Source organism: Simochromis diagramma, unplaced genomic scaffold (genome assembly GCF_900408965.1).
Source record: "Simochromis diagramma unplaced genomic scaffold, fSimDia1.1 OVJJ01000320.1, whole genome shotgun sequence".
Lineage (NCBI taxonomy): Eukaryota > Metazoa > Chordata > Actinopteri > Cichliformes > Cichlidae > Simochromis > Simochromis diagramma.
Genome location: NW_024386773.1, coordinates 2,377,094 through 2,394,469, shown reverse-complemented (window position 1 = coordinate 2,394,469; position 17,376 = coordinate 2,377,094). Strand labels below are relative to the sequence as shown.

General features: G+C 40.4%; 1 protein-coding gene across 2 annotated transcripts; it reads right to left on the bottom strand.

Moving 5' to 3' along the window:
• Positions 1–222: 222 nt before the first annotated feature.
• On the bottom strand, positions 223–16,475 carry appl1 (adaptor protein, phosphotyrosine interaction, PH domain and leucine zipper containing 1). 2 transcript variants are annotated; one of them, XM_040003330.1, is made up of 23 exons: positions 16,276–16,475; positions 14,767–14,865; positions 14,598–14,657; positions 12,566–12,637; positions 12,332–12,419; positions 12,022–12,063; positions 10,911–10,969; positions 10,069–10,215; positions 8,309–8,391; positions 8,054–8,215; positions 7,652–7,840; positions 7,499–7,541; positions 7,370–7,426; positions 6,857–6,948; positions 6,412–6,591; positions 6,032–6,084; positions 5,493–5,667; positions 5,272–5,308; positions 5,031–5,171; positions 4,896–4,946; positions 4,726–4,815; positions 4,007–4,142; positions 223–3,833 (listed from the first exon to the last, which is right to left on the bottom strand). In XM_040003330.1, the coding sequence occupies exons 1-23, from the start codon at positions 16,327–16,329 to the stop codon at positions 3,826–3,828; spliced, it is 2,118 nt and encodes a 705-aa protein (XP_039859264.1). In that variant the 5' UTR covers positions 16,330–16,475; the 3' UTR covers positions 223–3,825. The 2 variants fall into 2 exon arrangements, with proteins under 2 accessions (XP_039859264.1, XP_039859256.1); XM_040003322.1 differs by having other exon boundaries at positions 223–4,142; positions 16,276–16,474.
• Between the last annotated feature and the right edge of the window lie 901 nt (positions 16,476–17,376).

Genomic DNA, 17,376 nt, shown 5'->3' with positions numbered 1-17,376 from the left:
CTGCTGGCCATTACACAAATAAAATACAGATTAAATACATTTGGTCTAGCGGTATAGCTCGCCGCACCACCACTGTGTCATAGCCGGCACAAACATAAATAAAACTGAAAAAATCCTTTTAATCTTTGTCTAAATGTTCCTTTCACTCTATGTTTGTCTGAAGCTCGTGCTGCTGGTGAAGTTTTGCTTGAAGTGAAAAACAAGAGCAGACTGAGTCAGGCAGATGGAGTTAGTGCTTTATTATCACCGTAAAGCCTTTTTTTGTTAATCATGACATGGGAACATCAATCACTGAAACATATTTACAGCTCAACATCAGCGATCCTGTCGTGTTTACTTCGTCTGTAAAGTGCAGCTCTGTCAACACGAGCCTTTCACTTGGTTACAGCAAAAACAAGAAAGCAATATCTCACCCCCACGTGTCCCAAAGAACTAAAATAAAATCATCTTCAGTAACTGTTGATTTCAGCTTTTTAGAAACATCTCCACTACTTTAACCTCCCACAAACGGAGAGGTGTGTCTGTGGCCTCTTTCATCCCTACATGAAGAACATGAAACTTAAAAAAAAACAAACACAAATAATCATTGTGAATCACTCTGGAAATGAAATGCAAGTTAATGAATAAATGTGCGATGAACATAAAAGGCCCCAAACAACGACCCACGTATGCATGCCTGGTATATATTAAGACATTAGAAGAAACGGACTCAGCAGGCAATGTGAAAGAAGATGGAGTCTGTTTTTTATGACACACAGGTGGTTATTGGTTTTTCAACACTGTATCAGAGGAGCTTAAAGTCTAGTGTTTTTCTTTTATGAAAACAGAAAGCCATGTTCTCCTTTCAGTTTGAGGGAACTTGAGGGAAATTTGTGCTTTTCTCCCTTTTATTTATTTATTTATTTATTTATTTTAACAGACCTCCAACTTTGCAAATGTCAGACCAGCAATTCACACCCGGAACGGCCCCGAGAGAGGAGAGAAAAGCATCTTTGGCTCACTGACGTGGCCTTAAATCTTCACGGTTAATTGGTACGAGAGCTCATTAACGAGTGTTACTGTCATGCAAACTCTGCTTTCATTTACATGGGCTCCGACCCTTACAGCACGCTAACACACACATACAAACACTGCATACGAACAGCTTGAAATGCTGGAATACTGGACTGATTATGGCATGATTATGGCTTCACTACTAAATACGCAAGAAAAAAAAAAAAAAATCTAAATTCAGAATTTTTCCAAGTCTGGTTTAAATAGAATTTTTTTTTCTGGTTTAAATCAAATTTTCATATTTATGTTCATACTGGTTGTGTTTTTGCTGTAAAATCTGTACAAAAATGCACTCCAATATTTAACACGAGCAAATACGAGGCTCCTGCATTTTAAGATTCAAATGGGCATCCTCCAAAGATGAAGTCTTTTTAGTGCACAAAACAAATTTATTCATGCTGTTGAGGACTGTGGATTTAGCACTTCCTCTATCTTAAGCAGATACCTTTAGTAACCAGTACGATGAGTTCATGTGGCCGTGTTAACGTCATCACGAGTCACCATGTAAACTTAGCTCCCAGCTGACTTCCTCACACTCAGCTGATTTTTTTTTTAAGTTAAAATAACTTCTTCATATTTAATGAAGCCATGAAAATGTTTACCTTCATTCTACAGACCCTTACAGAATCTTACAGACCCTTTAAGTAAACTGAAATTTGTGGCTTCTTTAATTAGTCCAAGACCAAGACTTGAAAATAAAAATAAAGGTGGATTTTTCCTTTAATATTGGCACCTGAAAGTCGATGAAGTGGACCTTAGATCCATCTGGAGCTCAGCTTTGAACCAAAAGGAACAAAAGTTAAGTTGTATTCATGATAAGTAAAACGACAGGTGTAATTTAAGTGGTCTAAATTTTCTCAGCAGGTAACAATCACAACATAGGTCTCTAATGTCAGGGAGTCAAATCCAAAGGTGTCTGAATACAAAAACTAAAAAAACAAAACAAATCAAACAAAACCCACACCATCCTTCAAACTTTCAACCATCAAATATAAGCACAAAGTGAGCGCAGGTAGTTGAAAGTATGCTGACTTTTTATCTTTAAAGGCAGTGGTCAAGTCAAACGTACACTTCTTTTCTTCTATCCTGTAGTGCCATTTATCAAATAGATCATTTTGGTGTATAATCCGTCATTTCTTGAATATAATGTAACTAATGTGAACTCACTTTGTGGTGCTCAAAGCAGCAATCTTCACTGTCAGCGAGCAAAGACCAAATCATGCAAAGACAAGAAAGTCTGAAAACTTACAGGATGAATTTTTCCCTTTGAACCTTTCATTCAGCTGCTGCTTTCAGGTACTATCAGTAAAAGCTCAAGCACACTTAAGGCCAAATATTTTTCATTTTTGCATTTGGTCTATACCAGGGGTGTCAAACATATAATCTAAGGGGTTGAATCGGCCCACTGGATGGCTTACGAAATTTGAATTTTTAATCGGGAGGTTTTGAGTTACGCATCTCTAAAGTTAATCTATTATTATTATTATCTATTATCTGCTATTCAAACTTTCTGTTTCCAAAGTGCAGCCAATCAGAAGAAAGCTGGCTTTTGTTAATGGTTTCTGAAAGAGTGAGGCAGGCCCTGTCAGTGGAGGATTAAACCACTGTAGGAGGAATATGCAAGGTAACTAAGTTAAAGTGATATTTGTGGGAAAAATACACCAAAAAACCCCAAAACAGACCAAAACTGACCATTATTCTCATTAAAGTGTAGCTTTGAATATATCTATAGGTGAGGCATGCCAGAAAAAGAAACCAATAGTTACAGTGAAACGCTTAATCCAGGTCCAACATAAGAGAAATAAAGATGATTCTGAACCGTGAATCACAACTCAAGTCCAAGATTAAAAACATGGAGCTGCAGTGGACTGTAAGATGTCCCTTTAGTGGGTTGATTTAAACTTTACTTAACAGTTATATTAACATTACTGTCAATTGATCAGCATTAAGGGTCTAACTGTTGTTTACATATGTCTGTTTCCATAAAAAGAAAAATATACTTAACGTTATAAAGAATATACGTTTTCCACCCCTGGTCTAAACAGCGTCTGAACAATCGAGCCACATTTTTCTGCAGCTAAATAACATCTAACAATATTAATAAATTGAACACGGTGTTGGAAAAACAGCTGGTTAGCAGTTACTAAAAATTAATTTTCTATTGATCAATTAATTGACTAATCAGTGAAGACCTACTGTGATGTGCTGAAATGAAGCCAGTGGAAGGAAGGAAGGAAGGAATCCTTAAATGACCTTTTCAAAATAAGACTCAGGCTCTCTTTCTATCTTCTGTTTGTGTTTCAGATCATCAGCTGACCTCTTTCTTTTTTTTTCTTTTTCTTTTTTTTTAAATCAACAACACTGATGGAGAAAGTGGATGAGGTGTCCTGTTGCCCTCTGGGACCTTCATCATGGGTAAAAAAAACCATCACTTCCTCTCAAAGTGCACTCATGCAAGAGCCGGTACCGACAGACCCAGGTTCAATATTCTTCTCACATTTTGTTTTACGTCTTCCATATTTTTGTTAGCTCTTCTTATAAAATAAACATAAAAACAGAAACTTAGAGGTTAATCTATATTCATGTCTCTTCTTGAAAGTGGAGCCGGTATAAAAGCAGCATTTTTTTTTCCTTTGTTTGTTTTTTTTTTTTAACACAGAATAAAACACGAGTCCTGGATGAGGCGTTTCCTCACGTACTTCCCTCCCTTTTACAGTGAGGGTGCGTTAGATATATCCTCCATTTTAGAGTGACAGGCCTCCATCACAAGCTTCAGAGTCCTGCACAGAGGAAGCACATGTTTTTCAGTTCCAGGCAGTCCGGGCGGGCGGATAGGTGGGCGAGTGGTGTTCCCCTCCTCTGATTCCTGAGCTGTGGTCTCGATTTTACCAGCTGGGACTCGCCTGGGAGGTAAAACATGCATCCTCTGAGTGTCGTTAAGCTTCAGACTCACCCTTCTTCTTCCCCTCCTCTCCAGCGTCACTGTCCTCTGACTGGCTGTTGCTAAGCACTAGGAACTGTCCGTCAGAGCCAGGCGGGTTGGCCGGGCGACTTGATGCAGCGATCAAGCGGCTCTGCTCCTCCAGATCCTGAAAGTCAGTCAAGAGAAGAAGAGTGAACTTTTTCTTGCGCGTGGTGTTGTTTTCAGCATTTGGTGGCAGATGGAGCTTTTAATGGGGCGAGTGTAAGACCTGGACTGAGAATGTGTGGAAAAAGACTTGAAAGACCTTCAAAAAAAGCACAGTGAACTATAAAGATGACATCTGACAACCGCCACAGTACCCTTAATGACAAATTTATGTGGTTTGACGACCAATACAAAAGAACCACTTGAAGGGTAACACCGAGGGGTAAAGAGTTAAAATTGGCTCCATGGATGCAAACTACAAAAGAAGAAAAAATGGTGGCTGAGACTTTTGCACAGCAGTGTAAAACATAATGTTTTCATTCATTTAAGTCAGACAAAGCAAAAATGTCTTTAAGTGATGAACCCCAAAGTCCAACAAACTCACAGACTAATCAATTAAAGTGGTGATGATGGGGTCATAACACATGTTTACATTGTATTACAGACTAAAAACACCCCCTGGCTGCTCGGCATACTCTGCACATTCGTTATAACACGGGAATAATGCAAGGTTTGTGTTGAAAGGTAAAAAAAAAAAAAATCACCTTCTCGATCTGTCTTTGCTTGCTCAGTTCCTCCTTCTGTTTCTCTTTGGCCTTATCCTCCTCCTTTTTCTTCTCCACCGCTTTACGGTCCTGCATCACAAGAGCAACAATAAGAAAACGAGCGTAAACATCCACAGCAACACATGAATGACCCCCGGTTACAGTCTCACCATCTCCGAGTGCAAGGCGATCTGCTTGGCCAGACCGATGCTGTCACAGATCTGAAAAGCATGAAGAAGACAGACGATCAGACAGAAAGAAGGATGTGTTACACCGCCAGCCAAACAGATAAACGGACACACAACCTTCTCTCCATCGTTGTTGGATTCAAAGATGTAGCACATGGCTCGGCTGTCGCTCCGCCCGCTTGCCGACTGCAGAACAAAACCAAACAGCCTCTTGTTGTCCTGATGGGACAAACACTGCACCACAGTGGAGAGAGGGAACTGCAGCGAGACACAGCAGGATGCCAGTTAGCAAAGACAACAGTGACACAACTCAAATCTTAGAAACAAGACAAAACTGGAGAAACTGCGGTCACCGTACCCTGAGTCGCGTCACTTGTGTCTGAGGATCAATTAGCCTGAAAAATAAAAGACCCATTTTAATATAAGAGGATAATTGCAATTTTTTTCAAGCTGGCATTTTATTTTATCTTTTGTTGAATGTGGTTCCTGTGGCTCATGCTTGCTTTGCAAAAAGAAGTTAGTCACACAACAAACATCGGCTTCATCCAACACGCTCATAATGATCACTGCAGTTCCTACTTGAGGCAGTCGCAGGTGACCAGCAGGTGGGACTCGGTCATCCTGAAGATGTTGTGGATGGCTCTGGCAGCCAGGATCTGCCTCATGGTCTCAGAGATGACATCCACTGACTCGGCAGTCTTCACCTCCATGGAGCCCAGGAAGCGAACGATAAAGAGCTGGTGGAGGATCGAGTCTACGCAGCACAAAAACCAGAAAAAACAAAACATACTTCATGTATGGCTGTGGTTCCACTCGAGTTGTGTAAAAGCTGATTCTTTGGTGGTTTAAATGTACTTTTTTAATAATTAAATCACTTTAAATTATTTTAAACTGGTTGTAATTATGGATAATAATGGAAATAATAAAACCCATTATAATCTAAATAAATACGCAGTTTAAACCTTTTTTCTACATGAGTTATTATCCTAAATCCAGAATCCCAGTTATAACATTAACATGAACTCTGCATAGTCATAAATGTCATTTAGAAGATAAAGACATACGTAAATAAATAAATAAACATTGATAAAATAGTCGAGACAGACAGACACGAGTACCTTCACTGTCTTCTGCTGTGCTCTCTCCTGACTCCCCAAATGGATTACTTCTCCTGCAGAGAAGCACATAAACACACAAAGCAGTCATATTTTCATAGCTTCAGATATATCTGTCTTCACATTATTAGTTTAGTTAGCTTGCTTTTTGTTCTGTCCATTACATGCTTCACAGACCATGTAAACAGTAGATATAGGCAGAGCTGCTTGAACTCTAATGTTCACAAGCACTGTCTGCAGCACATGCAGCACAGAACCTTCAAATCTGAGCAGATGGTGCTGCGCAGTCAGGCGGTATCGCCTCGTTATGATGCCGGCTAGTTTGTGAAACACATGCTGGAAATTTAAACAGTGATTCATCATTTTCCCTGACAGACACGTACCTGCTGGACTGCGGTGCTGTTTTGCTTTGTCCTGAGTTCTCCTCACTGACGGGGGAAATTATGTCAAACTGGATGGGTGTTTCTGGGGCAACCAGTGCATCCAGTGAGAGCACAGAAAGAGCGGGCGATGGCTCGGAGCCCACAGAGCTGATGCTGCTCGCTCGACCCGTTCGCCCCTTACTGGATGGGAGACAAAGAGAGAGAGCGAGAGAGGGAGAGAAAGAGGATGATGACAGGGCTCCGTAATGAAATCTGGACCACCTGCGGCCCTACTTCAATAAATAATGGAAGCAGACAGCAGGTTGTGAGGGTGTTGGTAATCAATACTCTCACCTAAACCTAAATTTTGAAAAGATCTGAACCCTCAAACAGAGAGGACAGGTAGAAATACCCAGTCTAAAACTCAAACTAGTTTGACAACCCACTCACCCACACACACTCCTACCTGGTTGGTCTCATGCTCTCGTGTCTCTGCTGAAAGGACGGTGATGGTGTCACGGCTTCAAGAGCGGATTGGTTCACTCTGGCTGCAAGCTCCTGCCAACAAGAAGTAACTAGGAATTACTGTGATCATCTGGTTTCTAATAGAGAGATTTTTGCTTCTGTACGTGCCAAGCTGCTGTGATTTATTACTGAAGCCTGCTTGAAGTCTAGAAATTGTGCACTGGCGTACTGTCGCACAATTACAAAAACCTTGTGGGAAGACAGATATTAGATCAGATCTTCATTACCAGTACCTTGTGCCAAATAGTCAAATCAAAGTAGTTTCCGCAGAAAAGCTATAATCTCCCATGCAAAGAGTTTAAGGTCTTCTGCACCATCTCACAATATTGATGCTGATATTTTACAACACATACTTCCCTGGCTAGACTACAACTAAAATAGCTGCCAAAGGTATACAACAGTGAACGGTAAGCAACATGAAAGTCGATAGAAGAAGGAGGAAGCAGACACAAACCTCTGCATTTTCACTCAGGTAGATCCTCCTTGAGATGTTGTTGATGGTGGAGATCCACTAGTGGAGAGAGACAACATCAGAAAACAGCAGCAAACTCAAAGGAGGCTTCATAAAGTTAGAGTATTTTACCTCCTCGCATTCCTTCCTGCTCTCCGCCTGCAGCGTCACCACTCTGACATAATAAAGAGAAGAAAATGATTTTTATTTTGACCTAAGAATTACAAAATAAATGGGCGGGCCGGGGCACATATGAGAAGAGAACTATAAAAAAGGACCTCTCACTTTTTCCCATCAAAGGAAGTGACCTGAAAGCAGAATCGGCGGTCATCACAGTCAACGGCCATGACGGAGGAGTTGTCAAGGTCTGTGACCAGCCCGCCCGCCACCTCTCCCCGGCCCTGTTGCATCAGGTTTCCACCCTGTGTAAAGAAGTACTGTCGCTCCCAGGATGATGACACTAGCCCAGTCTTACTGTGAGACAGCAAAGACACAAAAAGGATTTCACAGTGTTTACAGTCAGGGATCAAACCACCAACCTTCCAATTAGCAGATGACCCCCTCTACCTCCTGAGCTACAGTCACCCCAATAAAAGATGCACAATGTAAAAACTGTTCTGGGTCTGTGGGTGAAACAGGATTAAAGCTCACTAAGAAATAAAACACTGAAGTCGTCCTGTGGCTTACTTCCGGATGTACAGGTAGCCCTGCTTCCTGGTCAGGTTGCGACTCACAGGTGAGTGGGCGGGGTCGGGGTCACACGGTGCATAAAGGGCGTCACAAGCCCTCTCCATCTCCTGGATGGTCTGTTGCATCTGCCCCACCTCCTCCTCCATTTCCCGGCGTACACTATACATACATTCACATGTTCATTGTCACTCATTGCTAAAATCTTCATGTCTCCACAATTAATTAACAGTTTGGGGATGAAGGAGTTCTTACTTCTGGACACTGGTTCCTATAGTTCCCAGGAACTCTTCCCACTGCTGGGTGAGATTTTCTGACCCCAGCTTAAAGAAACTGATCTGAGGAGAACAAAAACAGGTTGGTCACTTCAGAGCCGACTTCAAATAAATGTGACTCGTCTAACAGTCACTTTCCTTTGCACTGCAGCACAGCAGCAGTCTGATGTTTCTCTCTGCTACCAGTGAGCAGTTTATGTTGTGTTCTGAGGGACTCACATGTAGTTATCTGATATCAAATTTTCCAAAGCTGTAAGACCGTTCAATGAATATTTGATGACAAATTGTAGCATTGCATGATTAAAGCTACAAAGAAATATTAATCTTACAGCATCTATTTTGCTATGACTGTTTACAAAACGGGGGGCAGCACAGTTGTTAGCACTATTGCCTCACAGCAAGAAGGTCCTGAGTTCAATTCCACCATGAGGCTGCGGTCTTTCTGTGTGAAGTTTGCATGTTCTCCCCGTGTGGTGTGAGTGTGAATGGTCTATGTCACCACTATGTCTATGTGACCTGTCCAGGGTGTACCATGCCTCTTGCCCTAAGACAGCTGAGATAAGCTCCTGAAAAGGATAAGCGGCAGAGAATGGATGGACGTTTACAAAATGCAGCAAAAACTCGCTTCTACAATGATTTCAGCAGTACTTAAATACCACACTATCCCATATTCAAAACATTCACAGTTTTCTGCATCTTTTCACACTGTTTTGGTATTAAATCTCCTTTGCAGAAACTCTGTCTCCCCCTTCTGGCAGTAAAGGCAAACCATGTTTGTTCTTGCCCTCATTCACTGGCTGTGGATGACATCAGTTTTCAGAATTCCTAACTGAGTGAAGTTACCTGGAAGTGTGTGTGTGTGGTCGTCACAATAAGAGCTCACTCCTTAGTGCTTCCTTTGTTACCTCCTTTAGCAAAGGATACACTGAACCATTCTTTGTGAAAGTTAAGGAAACAAAATGAGTACCTATACCACACGTAAAATGCACTTTCTTTTAGTCCATATTTGGGGCATTTTAGTTTAAGACCCACATCAACAACATCCACCATCAGATTAAAACGTCTGACTCTAAGAGCACCACAATCTTTTCCTTTTCTTTAAATTTTCCTTCATATCCTTCTCTGAGCTCAAAGCATTTTCCATCGAGTTTCTTTCCTGTTATAAACTATTCTTGGATGCTTCCCACGTGTCTTAGACTACTTGACCTTTGTTGCTACAGGTCCTCCCCTATTCAAGCCTGACTACAATGTGTCACCACTAGTGCGCATGTGTGTGTGAATATCACCTGACATGAAACTGTGTGCTCCAAAATACACAGCCTGCACTGATAGTGCAAAAACTTCAATGAAATCAAACTTCATTTCTTCACATAAAAGTTCAGCAGTCAGGCTTAAAATGTCTGTCAGAATTGTTTTGCAGGATTACCAAAGAATTTCAAAGCTGTTTCCAAAATTCCCAGAATCAAGCAGGGGGATTAACATTTTGCCAAGTTAAAGATTTGACGTGTATTTCACGCTCTTCTGGCTTTTTGTGGGGGAAAAGAATTTCGGACCTGAGTCAGATATGGAATCCAGTTAACGTTTGGTTAAGACCTAATGTTGGATTTTTGAGGTGCACTAGTCCCATCTCTCTCTCATCACCCCCAACCGGTTGCAGCAGATGGCCGCCCCTTCCTGAGCCTGATTTTCCTGAAGTTTATATATGTGAACTGAATTACTCTGCAGTAAAGGCGTGCACACCTGTGCCTGCATGTATCCCAGCAGTGGCTCCAGCAGAGCTGTCTTCTTCTTGTACTGCAGAGTGTTCAGTGAGCAGAAGTAGTGCATCATTGTCTGGTGTTGTTTCTTGCGGGAGGTGTAGACATCCTCCACCACCTCCGCCCGTAACTGCAACACACGAGACTCTTATTTCAGTAAAAAGCCAGATAACATTATCCACTCGCATAATATCATTTGGTCTTGATAATCATCCAGGAAGCTGCTGCTTTGAGGAATGTGAAACTTGATGAGAGACTTTTTAAAACAACCCAACCCCATCTATCATTGCAGCTGCATTTCCACACAGTCAATACTACTGAGGAGTTTCTGCTGTCGTTTTTTTTTTTTTTAAATACAGCAGATTCTGTAAAATTATTTTTATAGAAACCAAAATAGAGACCAAAAATGACAGATTTGCTGGTATGACCAAAAATTACTAATTTAATGAATAAACTTCAGTGATTTGGAAGTTTGAGGGAAAACAGAGGAAGCATTTAGGTCTTTCAGTTCCGAGTTCATACTAATATGTCTTTTTGACAAAGCACAATGAGTGTGCTGAACATGCAAAATATGAAAATTATCCACAGACTCCTGCAGCTGTATTTAAATCATAAAAGCAGCTTCTTCTTATCAGCTCAGCCAACCAATCTAAACAAAGCTGCAAAGCTTCTATCCATCTAACTGTGGATGTTTTTATAGTTAAATAGAAAACTTTCCAGACTATGATTTACCATTTACGGACATGTAAAATAAAACCATTACCACGAAAGTCAATGTATAGTTTGAGGTATGAAGTCATGAATGGTAAACCTAAAAGCTGTTACCTTGTCGTTCTCCCTCCTTTTGGATAAGCGACTGTATCTGTTAATCGCCACGTCGTGATCTGCACACAGAGACACAGAAAAGATTTTTAATAGTAAAATATATCTTGCCCTCTTAATAGTTAGAAAACCTGAAACTGCCTGAAATGCACACTAAAAATACCTAAACAAACTAAATTTCACAATTGCAAGTAATTTAGCTTCTATTTCTACCATTTCAATAATTTTTCTTTTATATATGGGCCTAAAATTTAAGATCTAAAGTTAAGTATTTACTAGATCACAAAAGATTTAAATGAAAGCTGAGATGAAAGCAATGTGATATACAGAGTTCAACTTTTTTCCCCTCCAGAGGGCCATGCTGCCAAGATCAAATGGAAACATGGTTAAAGGTTAAATGAAAGTACTAAATGTTAAATGAACATTTATATAAGTCTTGTTAACTGTATAATATGAACTGCTGCATTGCCTGAATTAAACAGCAGTAAAGTCTCACTGCAGTGACTGCCCAAGAATTATACTGCCTCTTACGCTAATTTTCAAACACCGCGGGTCAGAAACAGATGGCTTTATATTGCACATGTGTGATTTATCTAGACATAAAGTATATGTAGTATAAAAGTACTGAACCACACCTCTAAATGTTTGAATTCAGGAATTTTCTGTCCAATTTCCACAGATGTATAAAATCCAACTGTCTTTATAAACATTCGTGAAAGAATGGGTCATTCTAAAGAGCTCACTGCATTTGAGCATAGCAGTTTAATAGGAGCCACCTTGGCAACAAGTCAATTTATGAAATTTCTTCCATCCTAGATATGCTATTATCAGCTGTAAATGGTATTATTACAAACAGGAAGTGTTTAAACCACAGCAAATTCGTCACAATGTGGCAGATCACATAAAGTTACAGAGCAAGGTCGGCGTGTGCTAAAAGGTAGAGCACGTAAAAGTCCCCATCACTCTGCAGAGATCCCAAACGTCTTTGTTATTAATATCAGCACAAAAACTGCCAGAGGCTTCATGGGAAGGGCTTTCATGACTGGAGGTGCAATGCAAGCGTAATGTGTAGGCAATAAAGTGCACTGACTGTAGTTTATGAGGTACAGCTTACCATCACTGGCTATTTGGAAGACTTCTTTAAGAGTAAGGATCTCTGGAGAGACAAAAAAAACTCACATTAGAGAGCAAAGTGCATCTGTTTATGTAGCAAGAGCTGCTGCTTCAGATTAATTCTACTACCATAAATATTAAATATTAATATTGAAAGTAAACAACTAACATAGCAATGCAGAAAATAATTTACATTATGTGTCACTGTTGATGGCAAAATAAAATTAGTAAACTGAAAATTGGCATTATGCATTATTAACGTCTCTAAAACAGTTTCAAAACTGGGTGAAAGAGCTTAAAGTGTTTTCTACCCTTCAGGTCTCGCTCTTTAAACTGAGTGATGGGGAACATCATGGCATCAGCAAGCTGGGTGGACAAGACAGCATGACAGGAGCTGAGCTAGAAAGAGGAAGAGAAGGAGGAAGTTAAAATCCTAACCATGAATCAGATGAACAAACACAAATATAACACTAGTTTTTCTTATTCTTTTTATTTTGCACCAAATTTGCCTGTTTGGGACATCAAAACATGCAAACCTAACTCACTTCATCGATGACTTTTGCAAACTGTTGCAGAGTAGAACTCATCACCTCATCATCACCCCCGAGAGGAAAACGCTGCAAACAACAGCAACAATAAGGAAACATTACACAGCTGAGATTAACACATAGATTTCTGGATGTTATTAAAACCGCTAATATTTTCTATTATGGTAAAGAAAAAATCTGAATAATGCTGATCCAAAGCTGTTTCTAGAAGACAGGAATGGCCAGATTCACAGAGGTGTGGTAAAGGCAGATGTGTGTGAAGTAACAGATAAGAGGCTCGTTGTTACAGTATTACGGTTAGGGTGATAAGTATAATGGATGGTATTACAAGGCTGACATTTAGTATTTTATTGCCCTTTTTTAAGGGTCTATTGGTATAACGAAGATAGGCTGTTATAACAGCAAGGCTCTTATTATACTGTGTGGCCTGTGGCTTGTGTGATAAGACTGGGAAGCCACACCAAGCAGTGCCAAAACCTGCAGTTCTCCCAATTGACCACTTAAAGCTGGCTCCAAAAATGTTTTTCAGAACAGTGACTTCCAAAAAAGCAGAGCATTCTTAGGGAAATGGGGGTAGCTTAAAAGAAATCTCACAAGTGAAACTACGGCAGAATTAAGAAAACTTTTAGAAAACTCAACTCAACTCAAGAGACGAGATTCTGAGACTGCCCAAGTGGAAGCCTTTCGCCACTTGCCTACAACCTAGAAATTCTGTCCATAAAAATTATGAAAAGAATCAGTGACGAAGGGCAGCCCTGGCAGAGTCCAACGCCCACCAGGAACGAGTCTGACTTATTGCTGGCTATGCGGACCAAGCTCTTGCAACGGTTGTATAAGGATCGAATGGCCTGTAGCAGTGGACCAGACAGCTTCTGGAGTATTTTGAATTGCATGAATCCTCCTTAATTTCCAAAAATCAGTCAAATAGTGAGGCACCGCTGGGAACTAAAAACAGTCCAAATTCTTTCAACTCCCAAACGATTCTCCAGAGAAGTGACTCCAATTAGGGCTGTGCAATATGACCAAAATCTCATATCCCGATATAAGAATTCTATCGTCCCGATAACGATATAAATCACAAAAATGAAACGATACATTTTTAGACATAAGTTGTAAAGGCCGCCGTTTTCTTTGTGAGTATTTATTACACGGCGTGCTGCGGGGAAAAGCCTGTTCTAACATTTGAGTCTAAGGTTTATTTTTTAGCACCTGGCGGCTCTTTTTTACTTCTCATCCATAAAAAATCTGCTCTTTCACGTGATTCAGTTTATTTTGAAAAGTCTCAACAGGATCTTGAGCTTTATTGTGAAAGGTTTATGTGGAACATAAACAAGCGGACAGGCGATGCTGTTACTGTCGTTGTTGCTAACGACAACGCATAAAAACAGGCGCTTGTCCGTCCTTAGTGTGGTTATATTAAATATAAGAGAAAGAGAGAACTTTAAGAAATTAATATAGCCACTACAGTGACCATCAAAACGATGAAAAAATATTGCCTTAAACAGTTTATTTTGTGACACCACGAAATGAAACGATAGACGTTTTTATATCGTCATCCGATATATATCGTTATATCGGACAGCCCTAACTCCAATCATTGTCTAATGCTGATTTTTATCCTTACTACCAGTTGTCTTCTATGTTTTGTATGGTGAGTTTGGGTTTTAAAAAGGCGCTCACAAATAAAATGTATTATTAGAAAACAGGATTGATGAAGTTTAGCCAAGTTAGAAGTTAATAGTGAGGTATCTCAGCCAAGTCAAACTTCCCCCAAGGGAATGTATGAAACAATCCATGCACAACACAAAGTTAGTCATTTATATATTGCCGGCTGGCTATGAAAAAGTCCTGATCCTAAGCTTAATGTCCCACACTGAGATCTCAGTTGGTTCAAGGGTGATTCATTTGTGAAGCTTTCAGATATTTAGTGTCCAGCACTTCTTTGTAATAATAATAAAAATAATAAAATAATCTAGTGTTTGAGTGTGTACACTTGTGCTGTGGTTGGGACAAATATGGCATTTCCTACCTGTTTGTCATATTCTTTCAGCAGTCTGGAGGTCAGGTGTGTTGCAGCACTCAGCTCATTCTGGAAGACAAATCCGCAGCACTAAGAGATGGACACACACTATCCAAACAGCAGCACATTATTGATTTTGTGTTTATGTGAGTGAGTGTATGTGTGTATGCATGTGTACCTGTGCATCATAAATCCTCTGCATGGCCTGATACAGTTGTGTGCAGTAGTTGGAGATGGCTGCAGTGTCCTCCTCAAAAACTCCCAGCAGAGACCGTGTCTGCAAACAAAAACCATCAAAAACAAACAAACAAACAAACAAACAAACAAACAAACATCATGCAGCTGATTTAACTACATGATCCGTTTATGAAACCATACTCAGCTTACTTGCCCCCAGAAAATTTCCTATGCGAGTGCCAAAAACTTCACCCACATACATTTCTGCAAATCAAACACCTGCACGCACTACTGCTGCTCTCAAGGTGTGTCTTAACATCCTGCTGGTCCCTGTCTTTTTCAAGGCATTACTCACTGTGAGAAATAAATCACACTCTCAGGCTGTTTTCCTGAAAGCTGAATGGTTGCAACCTGTTGTGTGATTATCCTGAATGTATTTCACCTTGCTGTAAATCAGATTTTACTGCTGCGGTAACCTGGTTTCTCTCCAGCTCCCACTGTTAAATTACAAATATAACAGAGCTGACGCCTAATGTACACCGAGAGAGACTGGAGTGGATGAAGCATAAATCATTAGTTATATAGACTAAAAGATTTTGCAAAGACTCCAGAGTCATACCAGCTTGAAAAGTTCCCACCCGACCCTGATAGAGTCAGCTGATTTTTTTCTACTCTATAACTTTAACATATCTAATAAGGTCATGCAAAACTTTATCTTCGTATTATGAATATGTCTGAGTTTCAGTCCATCAGAGTACAGGCATTTGTCAAAATTAGTTTCCCTTATTTTAATGCTCTTATAATTTCTTAGAAACATGAGATAGCCACATTACATTTTCAGGGTTGAAAAAAACAGTTATGCAAATTCTTTTCGCTCTTGCAAATGATTTTTGTGCTTGAGAGCAGCAAAAATTTCCCTGTGCTTTGAGAGCTGATACCCAGATTATTCTGACAGTTAACGTAAGTAAATCCTGGGTATGTGCAGCTTCAAACCAAGTAAGTTTATACACTTTGACCACACCTCAATCCGTGATGTCACAGCAGGTGTTATTCCTAAGATTTTCAGGAAACAACATCACTGCTCGAGTTGTTTTTCTGTCCATCTGCAGCAGTGCGGTTGAAGTTTTGGGCACGGTGTGACACCAACAGAAATACAACACTGGTGTTTGACCAGATAACCATTACTGGGGAAGAGGGAGGAATGATTAGCGAAGTGGCTACGGAAGTTGCAGGTTAACCGTTAATTTATGTGCAAACCAGCACTAAATCTGACATTTTAGGATCTGGCAGCTTGGCGAAAGCTTCCATCACCTGATCTATAAAGCAGTCAGTTTATGATCCCACTGCATAGCTGAAGTATCCCGCTTGAGAAGCTGTGGTTAGCTGTGCCGTTAGCGATTAGCACCATTCCGATGGATGTTGGCAAACAGTCTACAAAGACAGTTAGCCTAGCTATAGACGTGGCTAGAATTAGCTTTTAGCTGAAGCCCTCGGGGAGTAGAGCTGTTACCTGCGGGCTGTCCTCCAGCGTCTCCTCTATCGGTAGCTTCTCTATCCCTGGCATAGCTGCTGCAGGCGTGTTGATAATCTCTGAGAAACGCAAGACAAACACACAACAAATCGGTCCGACAACTCCCACTCAGGATTTCTGGGCTACACGGATTCACAACACCCCAAAACAGCTCCTCCCGGTTCCACATGCCACGCCCTCTACGGGGTTTTGGATTGGATAGAAGAAAATGAAGCCAATGTGATTGGCTTATTTTTTAAAGGAATATTCGCCATTTTGGCTCTAACCATCAGTTCAGTGATACAGGGATAGCGCGTACACGTTAGAGCCGTAATGGCAACTACTTCGGCGAGTTTCCTGTTGAAATATTTTTTAATCTTATTCAGAAATTTACTGACGCCACATTTTGTACAATATTTTAAAAACGCGGTTTTTACGGATAGTATTTTTGTAACATATTTAAATTTTGAAATGTTCAACTTTCCAAAATTATTACCACAAACCATATAAAATGACCATGTTTACAAATATAATTGTTTGTTGAGAAATGATGATGATGATGATGATGATGATAATGATGATGAGCAGAATAATAAATCTTCTTTTAGCCGCTTTTTTAGCGGTTGCCACTGTGGATCATCTGCCTCCATCTGATCCTATCCTGGACATCTTCAACCTTCTGCAGGTCCTCCATAACTACATCCATGAATCTTCTCTGTGCTCCTTCTCCTTTCCTCCAGCCTGGCACCTCTGTATTCAACATCCTTTGTCCAATATATCCACTGTCCCTCCGCTGCACATATCAAAACTCTCTCAGCCTTGCATCTCTAACTTTGTTTCCAAAACACTCTGCGTTGTCCCTCTCATACAATACTCATTCCTAAGCATGTCCATCCTGTTCACCCCCAATGAAAATCTTAACACCTGCAGGTCCTCCTCCTGTTTTTTTGTCAGTGCCACCATCTCCAAACCGTACATCATCGCAGGTCTTATTACCTTCAAACCATTCACTCGTGATGCTATCTTTCTGCCACAAATCACCCCAGACACTTGTCTCCACTTACTCCATACTTGTCTTCTTCACCTCTTATGTGCAGTCTC